Raw genomic sequence first — 24,007 nt, forward strand, 5'->3', positions numbered from 1 at the left:
ACGCTATAAATACTTTATGGACATACATTGGACATTGGGAGCCTCTACTCATTTTTTGGCAGGATTTTGACCGTCCTGGTCACAACCAGAAGAGCATTATACATTTTGCTAGTCTAAGCTTTTGTACTATGAATAGATTTCATAATTTAAGAGACTACTTAGATGTCATCCGTTTAGTTTAAAATATAGTATTTTCATCATCTGTGATGCAAAACTGACTCAGATTAAAGCTTTTTAGTGCTCTACTTTATTCATTCCATTTTCACATCTACGTTTTTTTTATACTGTTTCATTGTACCAGTAAATATTGAGAATAAACACAAACCCGTAAAAGTATGTCACGTTTGGTCAACCTTTTTCCATTAAGAAGGAGCCCCTGAAAATAAGCTGTGAGTGGGAATTTCCAGCCTGTATCAATTCCTCCTGCAATGCATGAAGCTGGGTCTTTCAAAGCAAGAGCCTTGCTTTGTAGTGACTATCTGCTCTGCCTAAAGCCACTAGGTACCCATAGGCTCACATTATACTGATTGAGACCAAATGAGTAATTTTGGCCTCTGTCTGGCGGTATACGTCGGTCACATCGATATTCTGGTCACAATAGGGTAGTACACTTCACTAATCTATCCAGAGGCATCTAGTAACAAAAAAAATAGACACTGCGCAGTATTCTGCTTTTTAACATGGGTGCCTAGCGGTGACGGATGCCACAGGCTTTTCACAACTTATCCGATAAACAGATACCACAATAGCCCATTGGTGACGGATGCCTAACAGTCATGAAATGGGTAATGAGGTTACGTCATGAAATGGGTGATGACGGTTCAAGACATATCCGTTAAACAAATAATATTATAGCCTATAGGTGACCGACCTGTAAATATAACGCTTGCTCTGATACTACTGTGGAAAACCTAGAGAATATTATATAAGATCAGGACAAGGAAAATAACAAAGCAATGTGTATATTAAAGTGTCATTATTAATTCAAATCCTACAACTGCAGTTCTTGAGCCTGCCTGAGGAGGGGGACATAATAATAATAACCAGTCATTTTCCTTCCCAAACTAAATATTGGATTTGCAGAGTTGCTTTATTTTTATACGGCGTACAGAGCTCCCAGAAACCCAATGTTCCTTTCTTGTGTCCAACACGAACGTGGGCAGCAAAACCAGCCTTACAGCGTGAGGACCGCATCAAAAAAAACCTTATAACCCAAATCCTGACAGTTTACATTGGGGGAAGGAGGATAGTGCAATGTGGTAAACTGCAATCACACCAGCATTTGTAGCTTTACAGAGTTGTGCTAAAGACAATAATAATGACAAATAACCCTACAAACCTCATCCAAGTCATTAACGTAGACCGGCTTCTCTTCCAAACCAATAGGCATTGGTTCAATGACAGGAATCTTAACTTCTTCATACATTTTGTTGTTTTCTCTCTGAATACCTTCTGGCAGAAGCAGCTAAAAAAAAAAGTAGACATATTATACTATTAGTTAAATATATTTTCTATGCTTTGAGGCAAAAAAAGTTATTCAGCAGATGTAAACGTACCTTTGCTCCACCAACAAACGCAGACGTTTTCATGGCTTCCGCATACGAGTCATAAACATGTGGATATACAACTCTTTCACCATAGTCTCTTTCTCTACCCAGGACTGGCATGATTCTGGCATGTGAAAGTGCCTGTTCCCTGCAGGAAAAAAAACAGTAGTAAAGGTATTTTGATGGTGAAGCATTGCGGTGTCTCACTTAAATCCAAGGACAAAATAACAAGAACATTTCCAGCAACTGTAAACCACACACATTTCATGTAGGTTACTAGGGAATGAGAATATACTGATTTTTCTGCATCGAGAGACAATATAGCACAAAAAGGTAGAAAATACTAAACAAAAAGCAATGTGAGCTACAAAAGCCTATTGTGTGACCATTTTTAGCTACATTGCTGCCAAACGCCGAATAGATTTAGAGATTCACAAGAAGAGATAAAACTTGTGAATGATATTACGGTAGAAATCTAGTTTTGCATAGCGCTCCCTAGAATGAAGTCTCTGGAGTGACCCTAACAAGATAAAGCACAGGGAAGAGGTGGAGGTTTATGCAGCAGTGCGGTGTCAGTGTCACAGTCAATTTAGCAATTTGCCTGCTTTAAAACAAAGAGGTCAGCGAGTGTGTAGAAAAACACTCTCCCAATAACAATGGCAGCAAATTCGAGGCATAATTTGTAGGCCTTGGCAACTCAATAACCGCAGAACACGCTCTTATTTACTGTGCTGATGTCCCCACTCTAGGCCACGTAACAATGTAGAGATCACACGTTTTATGAGCTCAATATTTAAAAAGCCAACAAGGCTAGTTTTTTTTTTTTGTGGTTTTTTTTCTACACTGCAGCAATGCAACGCCTTATTTGCTTTCCCTTTTTTCCCTATATTTCAAGATGACAACATAGAAAATAGCAACCATTAATCTCCAGAGGAAAAACAGATAGTTTCAATGCATTTAGTACAGACTTCATAAATCTTAAACTAGTGGTGTGTACAGAGCACCTAAGGAAGATCGCTTACCTCCTTAATCTGCATTTCTAAACCGTGTGAAAGCGACCAAGCAGATTCTAATTAAGCAGATCACTGCTTCCTTATCCACAAAAATTAGAGAAAAAAAAACAATTCTATACTAGTGCTAAGACGTGACCTGAAGTTGAAATCGTGTAATCTCCGAAAGCGGAACTTAAAGAAAATAAATGATTAGGATACATTAGAGTAGCAATTACAGCTGAAACATTTTTCAGCTTTTGGCATTTATTACCGTTGCATCCGCAGTTCCTTAGGATCAAAGCCTATTAGTCCTTCACCAGAAATCTCTCCATCCTCGCCTACTCGTTTTTCTCGCCTGGCGTAGCGTTTTTCTTCTCGTCGACACTGTTTCATGAGCTGCTTTTCCTGTTCAGACTGGACAGTGACTTGACAGCCATAGTTGGGTTTCATACCATCCGGGGAATTTCTTTTACTACGGTATTCTAAAACACAAAATACACATTTCTTGAACTAGGGTCGTTACCAAGGAAAAACTAGGGAAAATAGTATAAGATAATTTAGTAAAATGCAATAAAAAAAAAATAATCATTAACTGTCTCACATGGAAACAAAAAAAAAATCACACATTTTAAGTTTTTAAGTTATTAATGGGAACCTGTCATGTTGAAAATACAGTCCAATCTGCGGGCGGCATGTTATAGAGAAGGGGGAGCTGAGCAGATTGGTGTAGATTTTTGTAGCAGAAGATTCAGTATAGCCTGTAATTTATTAATTTACACCTCCGCTCATTCTGAGCTTAGGAGTCCAGTGGGCGGTTCTATGCAGTGACTGACAGCTATCTCCGTATTCACACTCATACAGGAAAGGCTGTCAATCCCTCAGTAGGACCGTCCACTAGACTCCTAATCCCAGAATAAGCAGAGGTTTAAATTCATAAATTACAGGCTACACTGAATCTTCTGCTACAAAAATATGTGTCAATCTGCTCAGCTCCTTTTGCATTATAACATGACGCTTTCAGATTGGACTGCATTTTCAACATGACAGGTTCCCTTTTACCTTTTTTTGCAGTTTTTGAGTTGTATTTGTTTCTGAAAAAGCTAAATGAGAAGCAACATGGCCACCATTACAGTTCTCACAGTGATTGCTATTGAGATTTCTAAGTGACTAATCTGCCTAGTTATGCGTTGATACATCTGACACTTAGACCCCTTCTTCAGTGTGCTATACGTTTTTTTTAACAGATAACCATTCCTTTTATATCTGTCCATGCACACTTCCATTATTTTTGCGGATCCGTGTGTCAATTCTGCAAATAATAGAACATGTCCTGCTCCTGTCCGTTTTTGAGGTTCCGTCTTGCCCATTCCTATGGGTCCGTCAAAATAACGGACCACATATGGAAGGCATCCGTGTGCGGTCTGTTATTTGCTGATCTGTTGCCAAGCAACAAATGCAAACGGTTCTCTGTGCTCTGAAAGCTACAGAAAACAGTGCCAATACGATCATATGACCTTCCTATGGGGGTTCCCTGTGACATGTGACAAATTCAGCTCAATTTTACTTAATTCCTGTTTTTTTGCGGACCGTATAAAAACAGACGACATACGGAGCAACGGAACAGATGCGGAGTGTGAACGGAAATCATACGGATGTCAAAAAGTCCACACTGATCCGTTTTTTATGACCGTGAAAACGGTGAAGTATGTGTGCATGAGGTCTTAGGCCGGGTTCTCACAAGTCTGAGATGCTGCGTAAAAACTGTGCAGCGTATCCGACCTGGAACCCGCAGCACCTTCCGTTCGAAAAATTGCTTCTGGATGACGTTGCAGGCCATGCAATGTCATCCCAGTAGGCCCGACTGCGGGAATGAGGAGAGATTTCTGGGTAAGCATGTGGTTTTTTTCCCCATGAGTTGCGATTTTGCTGGCGAAATCACTGTGAATCCTCCACAAAAGTCGCAAAACACATGGCTTTCTGTTGCGGGTTTTGCATCCACATTGAATTCAACGGGGAAAAGCTGCAGCAGAACAGCAACGAAAACACAGCGTAAATTGACAGGCTGCGGATTTAAATTCTGCACCGTAAGTCAATTAGTAACGCTTACGCTGCGTTTATTTTCCACAGCGTGGCATGAGATTTTCTTAATCTCATCCACTTTGATGCTACTATAAATTCTGCGGAATTTCCGCACAGAATTCTGTTGCGGAAATTCTGCAGTGTTTATGCTATGTGGGAACCCGGCCTTAAGGTCCTATTACTCGGCCCGATATGAGATGTGAAAACTAGCGCTGATTAACGAGACAGCTAGTTGATCGGCGTTTGTTTGCTTACTTTACGTACATAAAAAGCAATTCTTGGTTATGTATGGGGACGAGCGATCGTTACTATGGTCGCTCATCCCCATACATTTCCATCATAAGCGGCAGCACATCTCCCTGTTTAGAGTGATAATATTTAAAGGGGTTTTCCCTTAAGAGACACTTATGACATATCCACACTATATGTCATAAATGTCAGATAGATGCGGGTTCAAACTCTGGGACCTGCACCTATCTCTACAGCAGGGCCTCCTAAACCCTGTTCTACTGCTCTGTGTTGTGGCTGAAGTGTGTGATTCCCGACCATGAATTACGGAAAAAGTATAGCTCGCTGAGCTACCCTGCTTCCGTAACACCCGTAGAACTAAATGCTAGTTATGGAGACCGCGTAGCTCGCATGCTACACGGCTTCCGTAACTGCCATTTACTACTATGGGACTTACGGAAACAGCGTAGCTCAGCGCTTTTTCCGTAGTTCATGGTCGGAAATCACACGCTTCAGCCACAACACAGAGCAGTAGAACGATGTTTAGGGGGCCCTGTTCTAGAGATAGGTCCCTGATAATTGGCCCATGTAAAAAGGGCTTCAACATCTCACTTCATAGCTTTGCAGATTTGCCATTCAGGACAGGAAACTGGGTAACCACCCTTGAAGGAACTGAAAATCAGTCATATAAGTCATCATTAAGTAATAACTAAAGAATTAAAATAGTATAATAAGTATTCACACACGCAAATTTACTTCAATTTTTCAGATTGGTATTTGAGAGTTTTTATTTTCTGGTGAGGAGGGGAAGGAGGCTGTCTTATAACATTTGCTTTCACCAAAATTTGTAATACAATAAAAAGTAAAGGCTTAAGACTCGATTTTAAAATTTAAAATATGATTTTTTTTAAGCCTAAACGCTCATGCACACAAACGTATTACCGCTCAATGCATGAGAATATCAATCGAAAGACAAGTATGGGATTGGAATCAAAAAAGGATTTTGGAATTAGCTGGTGTGTATGAACCCTTCTTTTGATAGGTTTCACTGTACATTAAACCCTTGATGCGCCAGGACGCACCCGTACTTCCTGGTGCGGGACATGAAGTATGAAGCGGGCTCACGAGCGAAACCCGCTCCATACGCTGCAGATGGCAGCTGTGTTTACAACCGACACCTCACACTAAAGACCTGGAACAGAAAGAACTCTGATCCTGGCCATTGAACCTCTTAGATGCTGCGTTCAATAGCGACCGCAGCATCCAAGCTGTTAGAAAGAGGGGGACTGCCTTCTCCGACAGCCCATCGCTCCCCGTGACGCAATCGCAGGGTGCCAATGGTTGACATGGCAGCCCGGGGGCCTAATAAAGGCTCAAGATCTGTCTTTTTTTCTACTCCTGTTAAGCCCTGCCTCTAGCAGGGCTTAACAGGAGCCTGTAAAATTAACGGTGCACTGCGATACATTAGTATTGCAGTGTATTGTACCAGCGATCTTAGCATCGCTGGTTCAACTTCCCTTAGGGATGGACTTATAAAAAGCTTTAAAAATAGTTAAATAAAGTTTTCAGTAGTGTACAAAAAATAAAAAAAATATGAAATGTTTAAAAGAAAACCCTTTTCCCATTTTTCCGCTAAAGTAATGTAAAAAATAAAAAAACAAAACTGATACCGCCGCATCCAGAAAAGTCCAAACTCTTACAATATAAAACTTAATATAACCCGCACTGTGAAGGCCGTAAAAAAAAGTTTTAAAATTAAAAACGCCACAAACGTAATAAAAAGTGATCAAAAAGCTATGGCTTTCAGAATATGGTGACACAAAACAATAGTTTTCTCTTTGTAAAAAGTTGTAAAACATTAAAAACAAACTGTATAAATTTGGTATCGCCGTAATCGTATTGACAAGCAGAATAAAGTTAAGTTGATGTTTTCAACGCACTTTTTTCCAATTCCACCCCACATAGAATTTATTTTCAGTTTCCCAGTACATTATATTGTACTTTAAAATACTGCCAATAGAAACTACAGCTTCTCCTGCAAAAAAATAAAATAAATCCTTCAGACCACTGCATTGACAGAAAAATAAAAAACGTATGGCTGTTGGAAGGTGAAAAGTAAAAAGCGAACACAAAAAAACAAAAAATGGCTTGCACTTCAAGGGGTTAAAGGGAACGTGTCATCAGAAAATGACTGATTGTTTAAATCAAAATTTTATGTTAAACCAATTTATGTTAAAAAAAACCTTTTGATTTTTAAAATTTTCAATGTCATTATCTATATTAAAAAAATAATCCTAAAACCTTGCATTTTTTAGTCTGGCCACTGAGCTTTGCAATAGACATTCTCAGTAGTCATCTCATTATCATCACAGGCCTTCTAGGACTGTATCCAAGTATCCAAATTCGATTTGCGCCAATCGGTACTGAACACAAGAAATCAATAGGTCCCCATCCTGGTTACTATGGTCCATGTAACTGCTTTAAAGCATATCTCTAAAGGCTGTTAACAGCAGCTCAGCCAAGATGGTTGCCCCGTAATCATGTACAGAAAATAGAATTTATAAAAATAATAATAAAACAAAATAGTAAAAAAAAAAAAAAAAAAAAAAAAAGAAGGTTATGCTTCACGATCTTATTTTAATCAGGAAAAAAAATGGTGATCCATTCCCTTTAAAGCAATTTTTTATACATGAACAGAACATCGTTGATTAAATATCTGACTAGTTATAACGAACTAAAAGTTGTTTGGCAGAAAGAGAATGAAGAAAACAATTAGAGATTAAAAAGCTACACAGTGAGAGGAGTGAAAATGACCTTTGATCGGGCGCAGGGCAGTGGGAATGCGGAGGCAGCTACAAGGTGCGACATCAGGGGGTGTTGTATAGAAAAAGAAATGAATGAATGAAAGAGCTAAACACTGCCTCATAGAGCAGTTCTTTACTAAGAATAAATCAAGGAGGAACAAAATAAAACAGAGATACAATGTAGTTCACAGACAAGCAGAAGTCAAGGAGTAGAGTCAAAGGCGTACAAATATGAGAGCAATAGATAAAAGTTTAATAACAATTTGCAGGTCAGAGTTGCCTAACCTTCTCTGGCTTCGGCATCAATTAAATTGTAGAATTTCTTATTGATAATTACAGACTGTACCCGTCTAGCATTGGAGAGACACTTAGCAGCAATACAAACAATTCCCCTTTCTTTAAGGGTTGGAGATGTGAAAGAAACATGACAAGAACTAGAGAGGCCAAGTACAAAATAAAATAAGATAGATTGAAAGACTGAGAAAAGGTGAATCAGAAGAATGGCAGAAGGAAGACGAGGATGTACGATCAAATTAGTGCAAAGGAGGTAGTGAATCTCTACCTGAAGGGTAAAACCGAGGGACGACAGCTTTATTAAGACAAAGGATAACTGACGGCAATAGGTAGAAAGGCATCCTAATGGGAAATCAAGAGGACATGATATACTGTAGCCCTGATCGCTTCAGATTGATTGTTGACACGAGCTGGCAGAAAGAAACAGGTTTCCTTAACTGTAATCCAAATGCAAAGCAGCCGTCATCCATTAAAATGCAGCGATTACAGAAAGGCGCACACAAAGCAATACTGATTGATCATCTGGCCACAGTAAAACCAAGATAACTTCATGAGGCCTTCAGGAAAAGCTCCTGCAATACATGCAGTGTACAGTAGATGCGGATAGAGTTCCCGATTTTATAGGGCTGATATGTTCCAATTGCTCAAGAGTAAATCAACCTTTGGTTAAGCTATTATTGTATATTATCAAATGACATGTACGGCAATTCCCTAATATCAATCTATCCATAAAGATAGAGCTCTTGTTTAGCCGTTGACGGGGTGCTGCTTCTCCTCGTGTAAATCCCCAATATTTTGGAGGATAAACAAACTTGAAAAACAATGATGCAATTTACACAGAAACCAGTATTGTGATTGCCAGGTTTTGCTCATGGCCAGTAACTTTGTTTGAATATCTTTCTTACCTTGAAAATTATATTGCTGGATATCATTTTGCCAGGTAACCGATTTAGCCAGAATTTTTTGTCTCTGCTGCAGTAGAACTTCTATGACACTAAATCCTTCAGGTCCAAGTAGTTCAAATAGCTGCCAAAAAAAAGGTAATATGCATTAATATTAATAAGTAATATTTTAGAATAACAGATCCAATATATATTAAGAAATACTTAATTTATTTACATGCAGATCAGGGATATAGTGAGGTTATAGCCAGGACTCCTTATATTACTATTGATTGTGATGTGTATACGGATAAATATGTAGACACCACCCATCCTGTTATCCCGGACAACTGCAATCAAGGGGGTGGGGGAAGGGAGCTGTCTCATTGATCGGCACTCGTTTACACGGCCCACGTAAGAGGACCCTAGAACATAGACACTTAGAATATTAACACTGCAGATGTACAGATCTGTCCACCCTTAACTTTTCTTGAACTGCGTTAAATTATACAATGTGTCGCAAAACCAATTCAACACAAGCTCGAACCATCCAGGAAAAAAAAAGTAAGCGTTAAACCTTTTTTTAACATGGGAGTCTATAGGTGACATGGCATCCTTCAGAAGCATCCATCACACCTATCCATTAAAAATAAGTATACGCTAATTTATAGTTTTTGAGCAAATGTTGATCGACTTTATCCGAAAGCAAGTAATCAATGGCGCTATAATCAAGTACGTCTTTGAATGTCACTGTCATGTACGTAGGAGGAGTGTGCTACACCCAAATCTTTTAGCTTTATTTACTATAAATTCATCTCACACATTTACTTTTAAATCTACCTCATCGCCATTATTGTTATCTCTGAGATTAAATCAAATCTACGTGGAAATCAATTCCAATAAAGCTTAATTTTGTAAAAGCATAACAGTTTTTTAAGTTCTTAATCATGATATGCATATAAACTACATTAAGACTCTAATTCTAATTAATATTGTAAATAGCCATCTCTAAATATAGACTAAGTTTTTCCAGCATTTCCTCAAATGAATATTCAAGAAAATGTTTATCAAAAGTAGTAGATCACATTGGATTGTAAACATACTAAATACCTAATGGAGTTGATCATACAATGTATAACAATTCCAAGAGGACTCGTATACTTTATGATCGCAGGATTATAAAAAGTCCTACTATTTCAAGAATTCCAGTTGAATTATTTTTATTGCTGGAATGAAGGGTGTCATAAAAAAAATATATATATATATAAAATGTCTAGGATGCAGGGTTCAAAAATATACATAACTAATTCAGTCTCTATACAGGTCACTAGTTCAGTAGATAGCAACAACTAAAAAGGTTACAGAAACGTAATTACAGGTAGTTAAATTACAGTAATGTGATACAAAGGCAGATAAAACATTCCACTACACAGAATTACACCAGCCGAGTTTGGGCGGTGCAACGAGCGCCGATCAAAGAGACAGCTCGTTGATCGTTGCTTGCTTGCTCCTTTCACAAGGAGCTATGTAAGGGGAAGATCGCTCGTTACTCCGATCAATTGTCCCCATACATTTGTATCATGTCAGCAGCACGTCTCCGTTTACACAAGGATATGCGACACCAACAAGGATAATATTTGACACATTTAAAACGATACGATCAGCAGATGAACGAGCGTTTGCCCGATTATTGGCTAATGTAAAAGGGCCAATGTATGCACAATCCAAACAAAAATTAACACAGCACTCCAATAAAACTGAATATCAGCCATGTGAACGTTGCCAGAGAAAGAATCAATTCCCCAACTTGAATATAGAAGAAACCATAGAAAGAGTAACGGCACCAGGACTTCAGTAAAGATTAAAACACGGTAGTTTAATTCACCTCAAGTTCAACACAGAACCTTTCTCAAGCCCGAGAGTGGTCGACTACGGTATAGATTCCGTCAAAGCGAAGGAACCCTTTCACAACTGAGACAAACGGAAACCATTTGCAATGGATCCATCACCATTGAAAATCAATGGCGATGCAAACGGAAACCTATAGTTACCGTTTGTTTCAGTCAGGGTTCCGTTCTGACGGAAAACTCAGACAGAACGCAAAAACGGGACCCTGACGCAAACGCGAACGTAGCCTCAGTTCACTGGCCTACTTTTAAGAGAAGGCCAATGACCCGGGGATAACCTGGGACCACGTGATGTAAAGTAACGAATACTTAGTTTACTGTGTCGGAGGACAACCGGCTGATATTGTGGCTTCAGCGCTGGACCCAGCAAAGGCAAGTATAATGGTTTTGCTTTTTTATGTGTTACTAATGTTGTTTTTTAGTGCTGACAGCGTTTTTTTTACATTTTTAATAAAATGGTTAACGAGGGTTAAAATATTTTTTCTGTGTGTCTCTTTTTAAAAATCTTTATTACTACTGCCTTAGTAATGCCACGGTCTAATTGAAAGCGTCCATTACTAAGGCAGGGCTTAGGCCTCATGCACACATCCTTCACTGTTTTCAAGTCCGTTTAAAACTGATCAGTGTGTCCGTTGTGACATTCGTGTGGTTTCCGTTGTGGCTCCGTGTCCGTTATGTTGTTCTGTTTTAAATGGATGTTGTGCTTCCGTTTGTCTTCCGTTTTAAATGGTCCGTTAAAATCCATCTTGTGTGTTGAATGCATGGAACTTTGGCACGTCCTGCCGTTGCTTAGCAACGGATCCGTGAAAAACGAACGGCACACTGATGCCTTCCGTCTGCCGTCCGTTATTTGACGGCCCCTTAGACTTCAATGGACCCCATGGTCACTGAATGACGGACAAAAGTAGGACATGCACTACTTTTGACGGAACTGACAAACCGAACTGTCAAAATAACGGAATGAATGTATCAGGGTGCTATCAGTTAAAAAAAACGGATAGCCCCCTGAAGAAAATAACTGAAGTGGGCATGAGGCCTGTAGCGATGGTCGGGTACTGGGGCGGTTGCAGGTTAGTATTATGAGGCTGGGAAATTTCAAAAACATTGGGCCTTCCTACCCTGTTAATGCTAGGCTGCTGCTGTGTTGTATGTAGCTGGTTATAAAAATAAAAAAAAGGGGGGGGGGGAAGCCACGTCGTTTAAAAAAATAAAAAAATAAGGAAAAATTGACGTGGACTTCCTCCACTGCAGCATCTGTAACTTGTCCATTAACCCGGAGACACGAACATGGTCATTTAAAAGGAGATTTTCACAAAGAAATTTATAAGGACTTTCCTTCATGCTAAGAGATTTTGATGACAAGATGTCTCCTTTTGATTTCTGTCAAGTGATATATCGCTATGGAAATCTTGTATGAATTCAAATCAATTATCCACATTAACCCTCTCAAGAACAAGGCCGTCTGATGCCTGAATGTCCACGGCACAATTTCACCGTTATGAATGCCACAGTCTAGAGGTGAATATGAATATATATATATATATATATATATATATATATATATATACATACACACACATGCATACACACACACACACACACACACACACACACACTTTGGTCAAATTTTTATTTTTTTCATTTTTAGGGGCACAGATTGGGCTTTAATGTGGTACGAAGACAGAACCGGTATCTTTTTGTTTTGTAATATAACATAATTAGTTTAACCAGACAAATGATTATTGATTTACGCAGGAAAAAAGAGATAGTGGTGCCGTGGTCTATTCTAAATCAGGAAGTGGAGAGAGTGACATCGTACAAATATTTGGGTATATATCTGGACCAGAAATTGGATTGGATCGAGAATACAGAAAAGGTGTACAAAAAGGCAATGAGCCGGTTGTATTTTTTACGTAATTTGTGATAAAATGATATTAATGTTTTATAACTCTGTGGTCGCTAGCGTTCTATATTATGGTGCTGTCTGTTGGGGAGGTAACATCAGAGAAGCTGAAAAGAATAAATTGAATAAAGTGATCAAAAAGGGAAAAGCGATCATGGTTAGTGAGGTGCCTTTATTTAAGGAGGTATTAAATAAAAGGTTATTAAGGAAGATTTGTGCAATTAAAGTAGAGGAGTTGCATCCCTTGCATAGCATTTTAAAATCGATAAACAAAGCTGTTTTAGTGATCGATTGCTACAATTTCGATGTAGGAAAGAACGATTTAAAAGATCTTTTGTGCCAAAAGCTATTGCACGTTATAATATGTCTTTATAGTGTGTAATGATGCTTTTTAATACATATTTTATTATATGTTGTCGATGTATGTTGTATTGTTTTTGAATAATATGTACTGTAAATGGGAGTTACATCTATCTATGTTAAAAAAAATAATCCCTACCAAATACATATACTTCGCCCCAACAAATAATTTTTTTTCTTTCTAGTGCGCCTCCTGCATTTAGGTGGTATGCAGGATTTGTAATTGGGCGCAAAAAAGAACCACTTGTACATGAACTTTTGTTGTAGGTACAAGGCCCCATGCACACGAACGTATTTTTGCGGCCACAATTCACCCGCAAATCTGCAGCTGAATTGCGGCCCCATTCATTTCAATGTGCCCATGCACACGACCATGGTTTCCATGGTCCGTGCATTGCCTGGAAGCCTGGACCACAAAAAGACAGGACATGCCTTATTACGGCCACATTCTGCAGTCCAGGCTCGTTGAAATGAATGTGCACGGCCCACGATTTTTGGCCGTCCGAGCCGCAATTCAAGGCCCGTGCACACCACTACGGCCGTGTGCATGAGGCCTAAGAGTAGATAGAGGCCAGGCTGGGGAGACAAAAACGAATGACTTGTAATAATTTGTGTGGATTTGATAAAACATATTCTGGAATACGGATGCATTATTATCCATGTAAAATGTTTACATGTCGCAGAAAATAATCCCTGGCGGTGCAGGCAGTTTACGTAAGGTGTTAGAAAAAAAAATTACACAGGCTTTTTTATTTATTGGTCCTTATTTTTTACGAATTTGTATTTATTTTTTTACTTTCACTATTTTAATTTTTTTTTCCCTGTCTGGAGGAAACTGGGATAAGATTATGTGTTAGATCACCAGTATCTGTGCTCTGTATACAGAGGAATGCTGGGATCTAATAGCTGCTGGCCATTAGATCACTATTGGCAGTGATCTGCATACCGAGAAATGCTGCAAGGACACAAATCATGTCCTTCCAGCACGCTCCTCTCCCTCATCAGACTGTTGGAAGCCCGTGGCATCATCAAGTCGTCGCGAGTTTCCATGGCAAGCTTTCTGCATTCACGTCTCATTACAAAACACAGTGCTAACTTGGAGTGCGGTGTTTAGTGTATTTTGTGACAGAGCTGATCACCTCGGTTCCCTGTCATTTCAGGAGCATCAGGCTGACACAGTGTGAGCCTGATCTCTTAAATGGCAGAGTGTTATACAGTGCAATCTGCCATTAAGAAGAATTGCATCGACTTACGATGTTGCAGCTAGAGGTATATGCTGAAGCAACGTAAATTGCCAAATTGGCGACATGAAAGGGTTAATATCTACATCCTACCTGACTTGAACAGTGACATATAAGTGTTTATATTTATACTGTAAATGATATCCAATTAGAAAAGCATTGTATAAAATACACCTTTAAATGCATATTATGCGCTCAACAAACTTAGGACATTGAATGGAAGATAAAGTCATTACAAATAGCAGTATTTTCTAAATCTGTAGATTTTGCTTAAAGTAAAAATTATTTCTGGTACTATAATCTAAATTTCATGCCGTGCTGTGAATAAATGGGGGTGAAATTTGCGCCATATTAAGGAAACATTTTTATTTCCGCAATACAAAGACTATTACATAATTACTTCTCATATGTAACGTAATATTTGGAAAAGATATTGATGACTGATTTCCAATATAGAAAGTTGACTGCAAATCTTTAGATGAGGTTGGAGAATCAGTAGTCATTTTCCCGTTTCAGCAAAAGAGCTGTACTTCGGGAAATACATTTTTAAATAAAACTTGAAAATATCAACAGTACACTTTTAGTAGCACTAGAATTTATTGAGTGTTCCCTATAAGCGTATGGCATAATAATACCCTTTTAAAAATATTAAATAAATAAAAATCTGTCACTGTAGTTGGCTGAAGTTTATTATGTTGTGCACAAGTGTCGCTATGGCAGACAATATCTCACTGCAGAATTTTTATGCCACAATCATTTTACATTTTTAGATTTTGTTAAAGACGTGTGATTACTCTTGACATTGGCTCGTTTATTGGATAAGCATCTTAACTTTATCTGTCTCTTCTATATGGATTTTTTTGCAGGCTTTTCTCTAAACCATCCTGTCTTTAACACGGTCCAATATTTTTCTTCGTTTCTGTTTTTTTTTGTCTTTTCAATCTTTGCCACACCACTTTCTCCAAACCCTCTTGTTCATTTATAACAAGTTTAGATCATTTTAATACTTTGAAATATAAGGAACTGAATATGGAGAGATGTTATCGATCTCTCTCTATATTTCCGAAAGGGGAATGATTTAGATTCATGATTCAATAAGTTACATACCGGATCATTTCTTTAAAGTGTATTATATGAAAAATGTATCTTTAACAGAATGGCCTAACATCTTAGAAAGCAGTCTGGGCTTGTTACAATACCCTAAGATTCATTCACTCTCCTCAACATCACTGCCTTTATTACATCTGTACTTTGTTACTAGCCATCCTTCTATGGGCAAAAAGAGTACAGTAAACCACAGCACTGGAAAATGTAAAGGGCTTGTATCAGAATAAAAAACTATCACCTGTCCACAGGATAGGCAATTATTTTCTGATCGCTAGGGGCCCGACAGATTGCTAGACATGAAGTCCCAAACCCCCATTTCTCCTCACTGCACCCCAGCCATGAGAAGCTTAAATGGAGCGGTGGAGCACTGGAGAGGAACAGGGGGTTCAGTACCCATATTCTAACGATTGGTGGAGCCCCCAGCGGTCAGAAGATTATCACCTATCCTGGTAATCATTTTTTTTTCTATGAATATCCCTTTAAGGGTATGTGCACACAACCTCTTTTCAGACGTAATGGAGGCGTTTTACACCTCGAATTACGCCTGAAAAGACGGCTCCAATTTGTCGGCAAACATCTGCCCATTGCTTGCAATGGGTCTTACGATGTTCTGTGCAGACGAGCTGTCATTTTACGCGTCACTGTCAAAATACGGTGTGTAAAATTACGGCCGCATCAAAGAAGTGCAGGACACTTCTTGGGACGTTTTTGGAGCCGTTTTCTCATAGACTCTTAAAAACAGCTTAAAAAACGGGCGTAAAAAAATCAGCAAAAACGCGAGTTGCTCAAAAAACGTCTGAAAATCAGGAGCTGTTTTCCCTTGAAACCAGCTCCGTATTTTCAGACGTACTTTGTTAATCGTGTGAACATACCCTAAGGCTTTCTTCTCACAGATTTATTTCTGGCCCTTTTAACTGCGAGTAAAAATGCCAAAGTCCTATTCAGAATCCTACGTGGGGAAAAAAAAAACACCACACCCAGAGCATGCTGTGTTTTGAAAAAAAATAAAAATGCCACTGACCACAAGAACGGCACAAACAATAATGCAGTGCATTTTACATTTGACTATAGACTTGGACTAACATCTGGCTGCACAAAAAAAAGCTGTAAAAAATAAAATATATGCCACTAAAAGGGGTTATCCCTCAAACCTCTTTCAGAAATTACCGGCATTCACAATGCAATGTAAGAGAAATAAGTTAAACCGTTGGCGCATAATCACGTACATGCACGGGACAGAATGCAGCCATTAGCGTATTCCGCCGTGCATGTACATGAAGGAGATCGTGTGAGCCCACACGCCGTTGTAGCCCAGCTGTGACTGACAGCCGGGCTCCCGCTGCAACGGCTAGGATTGGAGAAACCTCCAATCCTGGCCATTTAACAACTTAAATGCTACGGTTCATAGCGACCGCGACATAGTATAATGTATAGTATAGTTAGTACGGCTGAAAAAAGACACGTCCATCAAGTTCTACCAAGGGACGGGAAAAGGGAAGGGAAAAATTTCTACACATAGGAGCTAATACTTTTTTGTTCTAGGAAATTATCTAACCCTTTTTTAAAGCCATCTACTGTTCCTGCTGTGATAAGCTCCTGCGGTGACTATTCCATAGATTCACAGTTCTCACAGTAAAGAAGGCTTGTCGCCTCTGCAGATTGAACCTTTTTTTCTCCAGACGGAGGGAGTGCCCCCTTGTTTTTTGAGGGGGTTTTACATGGAACAGGATTTCACCCTATTTTTTTGTATGTGCCATTAATATATTTATATAAATTAATCATGTCCCCCCTTAGTCGTCTTTTTTCAAGGCTAAATAGGTTTAATTATTTTAATCTTTCCTCATAACTTAGATTCTCCATGCCCCTAATTAGCTTCGTTGCTCTTCTTTGTATTTTTTCCAACTCCAGGGCATCCTTTCAATGAACTGGAGCCCAGAACTGAACTGCATATTCTAGATGAGGCCTCACTAATGCTTTGTAAAGTGGCAATATTACATCCCTGTCCCGTGAGTCCATGCCTCTTTTAATAAACGACAATATCCTGCTGGCCTTTGAAGCAGCTGATTGACACTGCATGCTGTTATTTAGTTTATGATTACAAGTACACCCAGATCCTTAACAAGTGAATCCGCCAGTGTAGCTCTCCCTAGGACATATGATGCATGCAGTTTGTTGGTACCCAGATGCATAACTTTACATTTATCTACATTAAACTTCATTTGCCAACTGGATGCCCAAACACTTAGTTTGTTTAAATCTGCTTGCAATTCACGAACATCTTCCATAGACTGAACTATATTACATAGATTGGTGTCATCTGCAAAAATAGAAATAGTGCTATTAATCCCATCCTCTATATCATTAATAAATAAGTTGAATAATAGTGGTCCCAGCACTGAACCCTGGGGTACACCACTTATTACCGGGGACCATTCAGAGTAGGAATCATTGACCACAACTCTCTGGATACGGTCCTTGAGCCAATTCTCAATCCAATTACAAACTATATTTTCTAAACCTATAGTCCTTAATTTACCCATTAAGCGTCTATGGGGGACAGTGTCAAATGCCTTTGCAAAGTCCAAAAACACTATATCCACAGCGGCCCCTCTGTCTAGGCTTCTGCTCACCTCTTCATAAAAACAGATTAGGTTAGTTTGACAACTTCTGTCCTTCGTAAAATCGTGCTGGCTGTCACTTATAATACTATTTTGTGTCACATAATCCTGTATATAGTCCCTCAATAGCTCCTCAAACATTTTCCCCACGATGGATGTTAAGCTCACTGGTCTATAATTACCCGGGGAAGACCTAGAGCCCTTTTTGAAAATAGGCACCACATTTGCCCTGCGCCAGTCCCTTGGCACTATTCCAGTCACTAGAGATTCTCTGACTATTATGAAAAGGCTGACAGAAATAACTGAACTAAGCTCTTTAAGAATTCTAGGGTGTAACCCATCTGGTCCCGGGGCCTTGTGCACATTTATTTTATTTTATTTAGCTTGGACCATATCTACATTCATCCAATTCAGTATATCAACGGACATATTAACAGCACTGGCACCGGCTACATCAGCTGCTCTTTCTTCAGTTGTATATACAGAGCTAAAGAACCCATTTAGTAAATCTGCCTTCTCTTGATCCCCTGTGACCAACTCCCCATTAAGGGACATTTAAGGTGATTGACAGGGGGAGCTCCCTCTGACACCGATCTGTGGCCCGCGAATGCAATCGCCGACAGGTTGCCATGGGATCCGGGGGCCTAACAAAGGCCCCCAGGCCTGCCCTGGCTGTATGCCTATTAGGCCGTGTCAGAGGTACGGCCTAATAGATTGCCTGTCAATTTTACACTGACAGGCAATAATGCTTTGGTATACTAAGTATACCAAAGCATTATATAAGCGACCAGAAGATCTAATGGTAGAGTCCCCTAGTGGGACTAATAAAAAACAAACAAAAAAAACCCGTTAAATAAAGTTTATAAAAAAATAAAACGATTACAGTAAAAATTTAAATAAAACCACTTTTTTTCTATAAAATGTTTTATTTACTAAAAGTGCGAAAAAACACACTCATATATATGTTATCGTCACGATCGTAACGACCAAAGTAATAAAGTTAATTCATTAATGAAACTGTTGGGTGAGCGTGGCAAAAACAGAAAAAAACACAAAAGCAACGTAAAAAAAAATCCTTTTTTTTCCAATCCCCCCACTAAAAAAGGACATAAAAGTTAATCAATAAGTCCCATGTAGCCCAAAATGATACCAATGACAACTACATTTCGTCCTGCAAATAAAAAGTCCTCATATGGCGACAGCGACATACAAAATAAAAAGTTACGGCTCTTGAAAAGCGGCGATGCAACAACAAATTAGTTTTGTTTAAAAGAGTTTTAATTGTGCAAAAGTAGTAAAACATAAAAAAAATACATCTTTCATATCGCTGTAATCGCACTGTGCCATAGAATAAAGTTAACATGTTATTTACACTGCATATTAGATTGCATAAATTTAAACCATGGAAAAACAATGCTGGAATAGCGGGGTTTTTCTCAATTCCTTCCATAAAAAAATGAATAGAAGATAAGCAAAAAAAATATATACACCCAAAAATCGTGCAATTAAAAATACAACTCGTCCTGAAAAAAACAAGCCCTCATTTGGCTATATCGACATAAAAATAAAAAAAGTTATGACTCTTGGAATGCGGGGATGAAAAGATGAAAAAGAATGTTTGGTCCTTATGGTTGAAATAGACCTGGTCCTTAAGGGGTGCTAAACCCACAAGTTAAACCCACAGGACCATCAGATAGCGTTCTTTCCCAGGGATACTGGTCATTGTTTTTTTTGCCCCCGCCCACCAGAAGCCGCATCTTTGCACTTTCATCCCCCTCCCCTAAGCTGCAGACAAAGTACTCCGTCCTCTCAATCCTTGTCCAGTAAAGTTTCCCTTCATCTCTACTTGCCATTTACTCTAACCGTACTGAAGAGCCATCTCTGATATGCTAAGAAGCTTATCTAAATATGCCCATCTGGGTTCTTCTCCGCTTGTCAGAGAAAAAGGGATTGGATCTGCGCATGTCCAGCTTCTTCTCTGACAAAGACGACGCTGATTAATCTGGATATCCCTCTGCACCATCTCAGGCCCCATGCACACCACCGTAAAATTCATCCGCAACTACGGTCCGTAATTACAGACCGTAATTACGGAGCCATTCATTTCTATTGCCCACGGACACCTTCCCATATATTTACGGAAAGGTGTCCGTGCCATAGAAATGCTCCGCAAAAGATATGACATGTCCTAGTTTTTGCTTTTACGGACCGCGCTCCCATACTTTATAATGAAAGCACGGCCCGCAAATGCTGTGATTACCGGTACGGTCGTGTGCAGGGGGCCTAAGAGGAGGGGAAATAGAAGAAGAGGAGTTTCACGTGTATCCCCAGTCCACTGTTCCATTGCAAACAAGGTGGAGGCACCATGAGTGGGAAAGAAACACAAAGGGACACTTTTATAGAGGCAGTAAGTACTACAATTTGGCATATAAATATTTTCAACACGATACATTTTTTTTAAATTAGGCGTTTCATCAGATTTGTGTTTAATATAAAATTATTTGTGGATAACCCCTTTTAATGTTCAACTTGGTTTACTCAACAATTGTATATAAAATAAAGGACAAAATATTCCCATACACAAATTAACCTTTGCAAAGGGAGCTGCTAATGTCAAGAAACAGGAAATTATTGAAAGCGGGAGATGTTGGTGAGCAATGGTTATTTATGAAAACGTCCTCCATTCTACCTACATTTACGTTAAACAGGTAAATTACTTGTCAGCTCTACACTGAGACCTCCAATATATCCAATTATGAAACAAATATAGGTAGAACAGACAGTACCTGCAGCGCTACGGTCAATCAGATGTGTTATTTGCTGTTCTCATGGATGCATTGAACCTAAAAGCATTCCAATTATGAATCTCTTATCGGATGGACAATTGAGATAGATGCATACTGTTCAGTTTGGTTACTATTTCTTTTAAAAGGATGACAAGTAACTAAAAATGTTTACTGAAAGAACACGGACGTAAATGAAATGGACAAATGCACGGCACAAAGCCATTAAAAACAAAATTAGGCACACATTCACCCATAAATGTGAAAGCTCGAACAAATGTGAGAGGCAGAAGCATAGTTCTCGCTAAAGCTGAAGGTTAAAATGAAACTGGTTATCTAGGACCTAGAAGAAGATTTGAAGAATTTTGTTTTGTTTTTTTAAATAAACATCTATTATTTAAAAACAATAAAAGTAAAGACATTACACAATTGAAATCATCCTGTCACCGTGTATCCTGTCACCTTTAATGTCAATGAAATAATAAGCATTCCTGTATCCATAAAATAGGGCTCCAAATATACTTCAAGAGCTGACTTGCAAAGGCACGCTCTTGTTATTTCACCTGGAGGTAGTGTGCCGCACGGTTAAAACCTGCGCAACACCACTTGCTGTATGACCATGTATCGACAGAGGTGTAACTAGGGCCCCAATGCAAAATCTGAAAGAGGGCCACTCATCTACCATTTGTCATTTGTAATACTAGTGTCTACCTATGGGACAGAGGGTCCTTTAGGCCCCCTCAGAAAACAGGGCCCGTGTGCAACTGCTACCACTGCACCCCCTTTAGCTGCGCCCCTGAATTGACAGGTTTTGTTTTTTTATACGTGAGGCACGTGTTTGATTGCATAGAAAAACGTTGATATGTGGTAAAACCCAGTTATTGACTAGACGACATGTTACCACTCAGAGTACATGCCCCCTAAAGGAAATTTCAGAGTTCTTATGAATTACACTATAAATATATTACATAAGAGCTCAGTGATTTGCATTTAGCACAGGAATGGGCTGACGTAGGAAACTACAATATCTAACAAATAAATTAACCCATTTGCAAACTGTGGATTACAAGTACTTCTTGGTGATCGTGCATGCACAGCAGTTGTGCCCATTATGGTCACCTACAGAAGGGCAGCTGTGATGGTGTTATTAACCTTTCCCGACATCCGCCTTATATCTACAGTGCAAGTCGGAAGAAGAAGAATAGAATGGGACCAGGCGGTGAGCCTGCACCATACGCAGCAGCTGTCGGCTATATATTACAACCGACACCCTGCTCTAACGGCCGGGATCGGAGAAGCATGATTGGTTCCTCCACAGAACACGTTTCCACTGCTCCAGAGTACTTAACACCACTTGCTTAACTCGACTTCATCCGACACTTGGCTTTGCGCTTAGTGATGTAAGGCTTGATTGCAGCTGCTCGACCACAAAAAATCCATGCCATGAAGTTCCCGATGCCATGTTTTTGTGCAGATGTTTAAAGGGGTTTTCCCTTTAGAGACATTTATGACCTATCCACAGTATTGGTCATAAATGTCAGCTAGATGCGGGTCCCACCTCTGGGACCCACACCTATCTCTAGAACGGGGCCCCCTAAACTCCCTTCTACTGCTCTGAGTTGTTGCTGACACGTGTGATTCCCGACATTGAATTACGGAAACAGCGTAGCTTACGGAGCTACGCTATTTCCGTAACTCCCATAGTAGTGAATGGCAGTTATGGAAACAGTGTAGCATGTGAGCTATGCTGTTTCCGTAATTCAATGTCGGGAATCACACATGTCAGCAACAACTCAGAGCAGTAGAAGGGAGTTAAGGGGGCCCCGTTCTAGGGATAGGTGTGGGTCCCAGAGGTGGGACCTGCATCTAGCTGACATTTATGACCTTCCCTGTGGATAGGTCATAAATGTCTCTAAAGGGAAAACCCCTTTAAGGCTATGTAAACCGTAGAAGACTTTAAAAAAAACAAAACAAAAAAACAACTATGTATTATAGTGCCTGGAGTAACTTTGTAATTGTTTTTTTATTAAAAACTATTTTTCCTTTTTGGAGATACAGCTTCTATGTATAATGGACACATAGAAGCTGTATCTTGCGCTGAAACCCGAATCCATCAGGTCAGCGTGACTGACACTTCGGTTTCAGAGGGTCCTGCGTGTTTGATAAGCAGGATCTAGCTGTTATCAATCACATCTACAGTAAGTTCATAACGGATTTGATTTTAAGCACAAGATACAGCTTCTATGTATCTAGGATACTTAGAAGCTGTATCTCAAAAAGTATAATTGATTTTTAATAAAAAAACAATTACAAAGTTACACTAAACACTAGAATACATCGTTTTAGCTTAAACCGTTAATACCAAAGGTATTTTAAACCTCAATGATCAAGTAGTTTTTCCATCGTCGCAGTCAAAGAAATAGAATTTTGTTATGTTTCTGTCGACATAGGTCTATAAAGACTTGTTTGTTATAAGACTGGAGGCTGTGATCGCTGCCAAAGAGGTTTCAGCTAAGTAAAGGGTCTGAACACTTATGTCAATGCAATATTTTAGTTTTTCCTTTTCAAAAAATTAGCAAAGGATTACCAACATTCTGTTTTCACTTTGTCATTATGGGGTATTGAGTGCAGAATGATGAATTTTATTTTAGCACAAGACCTCAACATAACATAACGTGAAAAAATTTAAAGGGTCTGAAGACTTTCCAAATGCATTGCATGTTGTATGTTTGTGTGTATATATATATATATATATATATATATATATATACACACACACACACACACACACTCACTTGGTCTGGTAACGGAGAACCACAATCATTTTGTAACATCACTTCCACCACACTGCATTTATATAATAATTTCAATATGTTAGATTCTGACTCTATGGATTTCCCATGGCAGAAGATAAATTGATACTAAACTCATTAACTTTTAATGGCAAAGCTCATTTTTCACTTCGCATCACATGATCAATATCGATATAAAAGAGACACATTTCTTTACTTACTACTTGAGTATATATTGGCTACTGTGGCAAAGCAAGGCAGGGGACGACGTGCTAAGTGGTGAAGCAGATCCCCACATCTCTGGGATGAGGCAGGTAAAGCGGCAAGAGCTTTTAGGATAGTTAATTGGGTCGGTCTATCTTCTCCGGATGACTCAAACTCTTTCTGCGGTATGTTTTTCACCAAAATAAAAACCTGAAGACAATTTTGTCCAGGAGCATCACACTAACCTTATTTTCTGTGTGATAAACA

The 24,007-nt window shown here is 39.1% G+C and overlaps 1 protein-coding gene across 4 annotated transcripts in view; it reads right to left on the reverse strand.

Moving 5' to 3' along the window:
* Positions 1–24,007, reverse strand: part of ASCC3 (activating signal cointegrator 1 complex subunit 3) — a 630,293-nt gene that overhangs the window by 521,972 nt on the left and 84,314 nt on the right. For all 4 annotated transcript variants that reach the window (XM_075862208.1, XM_075862206.1, XM_075862205.1 and 1 more), the window contains 4 exons: positions 8,850–8,970; positions 2,811–3,021; positions 1,557–1,695; positions 1,340–1,465 (listed from right to left, as the gene is read on the reverse strand). In XM_075862208.1, coding sequence (XP_075718323.1) covers positions 1,340–1,465; positions 1,557–1,695; positions 2,811–3,021; positions 8,850–8,970 — 597 coding nt within the window. The remainder of the gene's footprint in view (positions 1–1,339; positions 1,466–1,556; positions 1,696–2,810; positions 3,022–8,849; positions 8,971–24,007) is intronic.

This window comes from Rhinoderma darwinii, chromosome 4, assembly GCF_050947455.1.
Source record: "Rhinoderma darwinii isolate aRhiDar2 chromosome 4, aRhiDar2.hap1, whole genome shotgun sequence".
NCBI classification, from domain to species: Eukaryota; Metazoa; Chordata; class Amphibia; order Anura; family Rhinodermatidae; genus Rhinoderma; species Rhinoderma darwinii.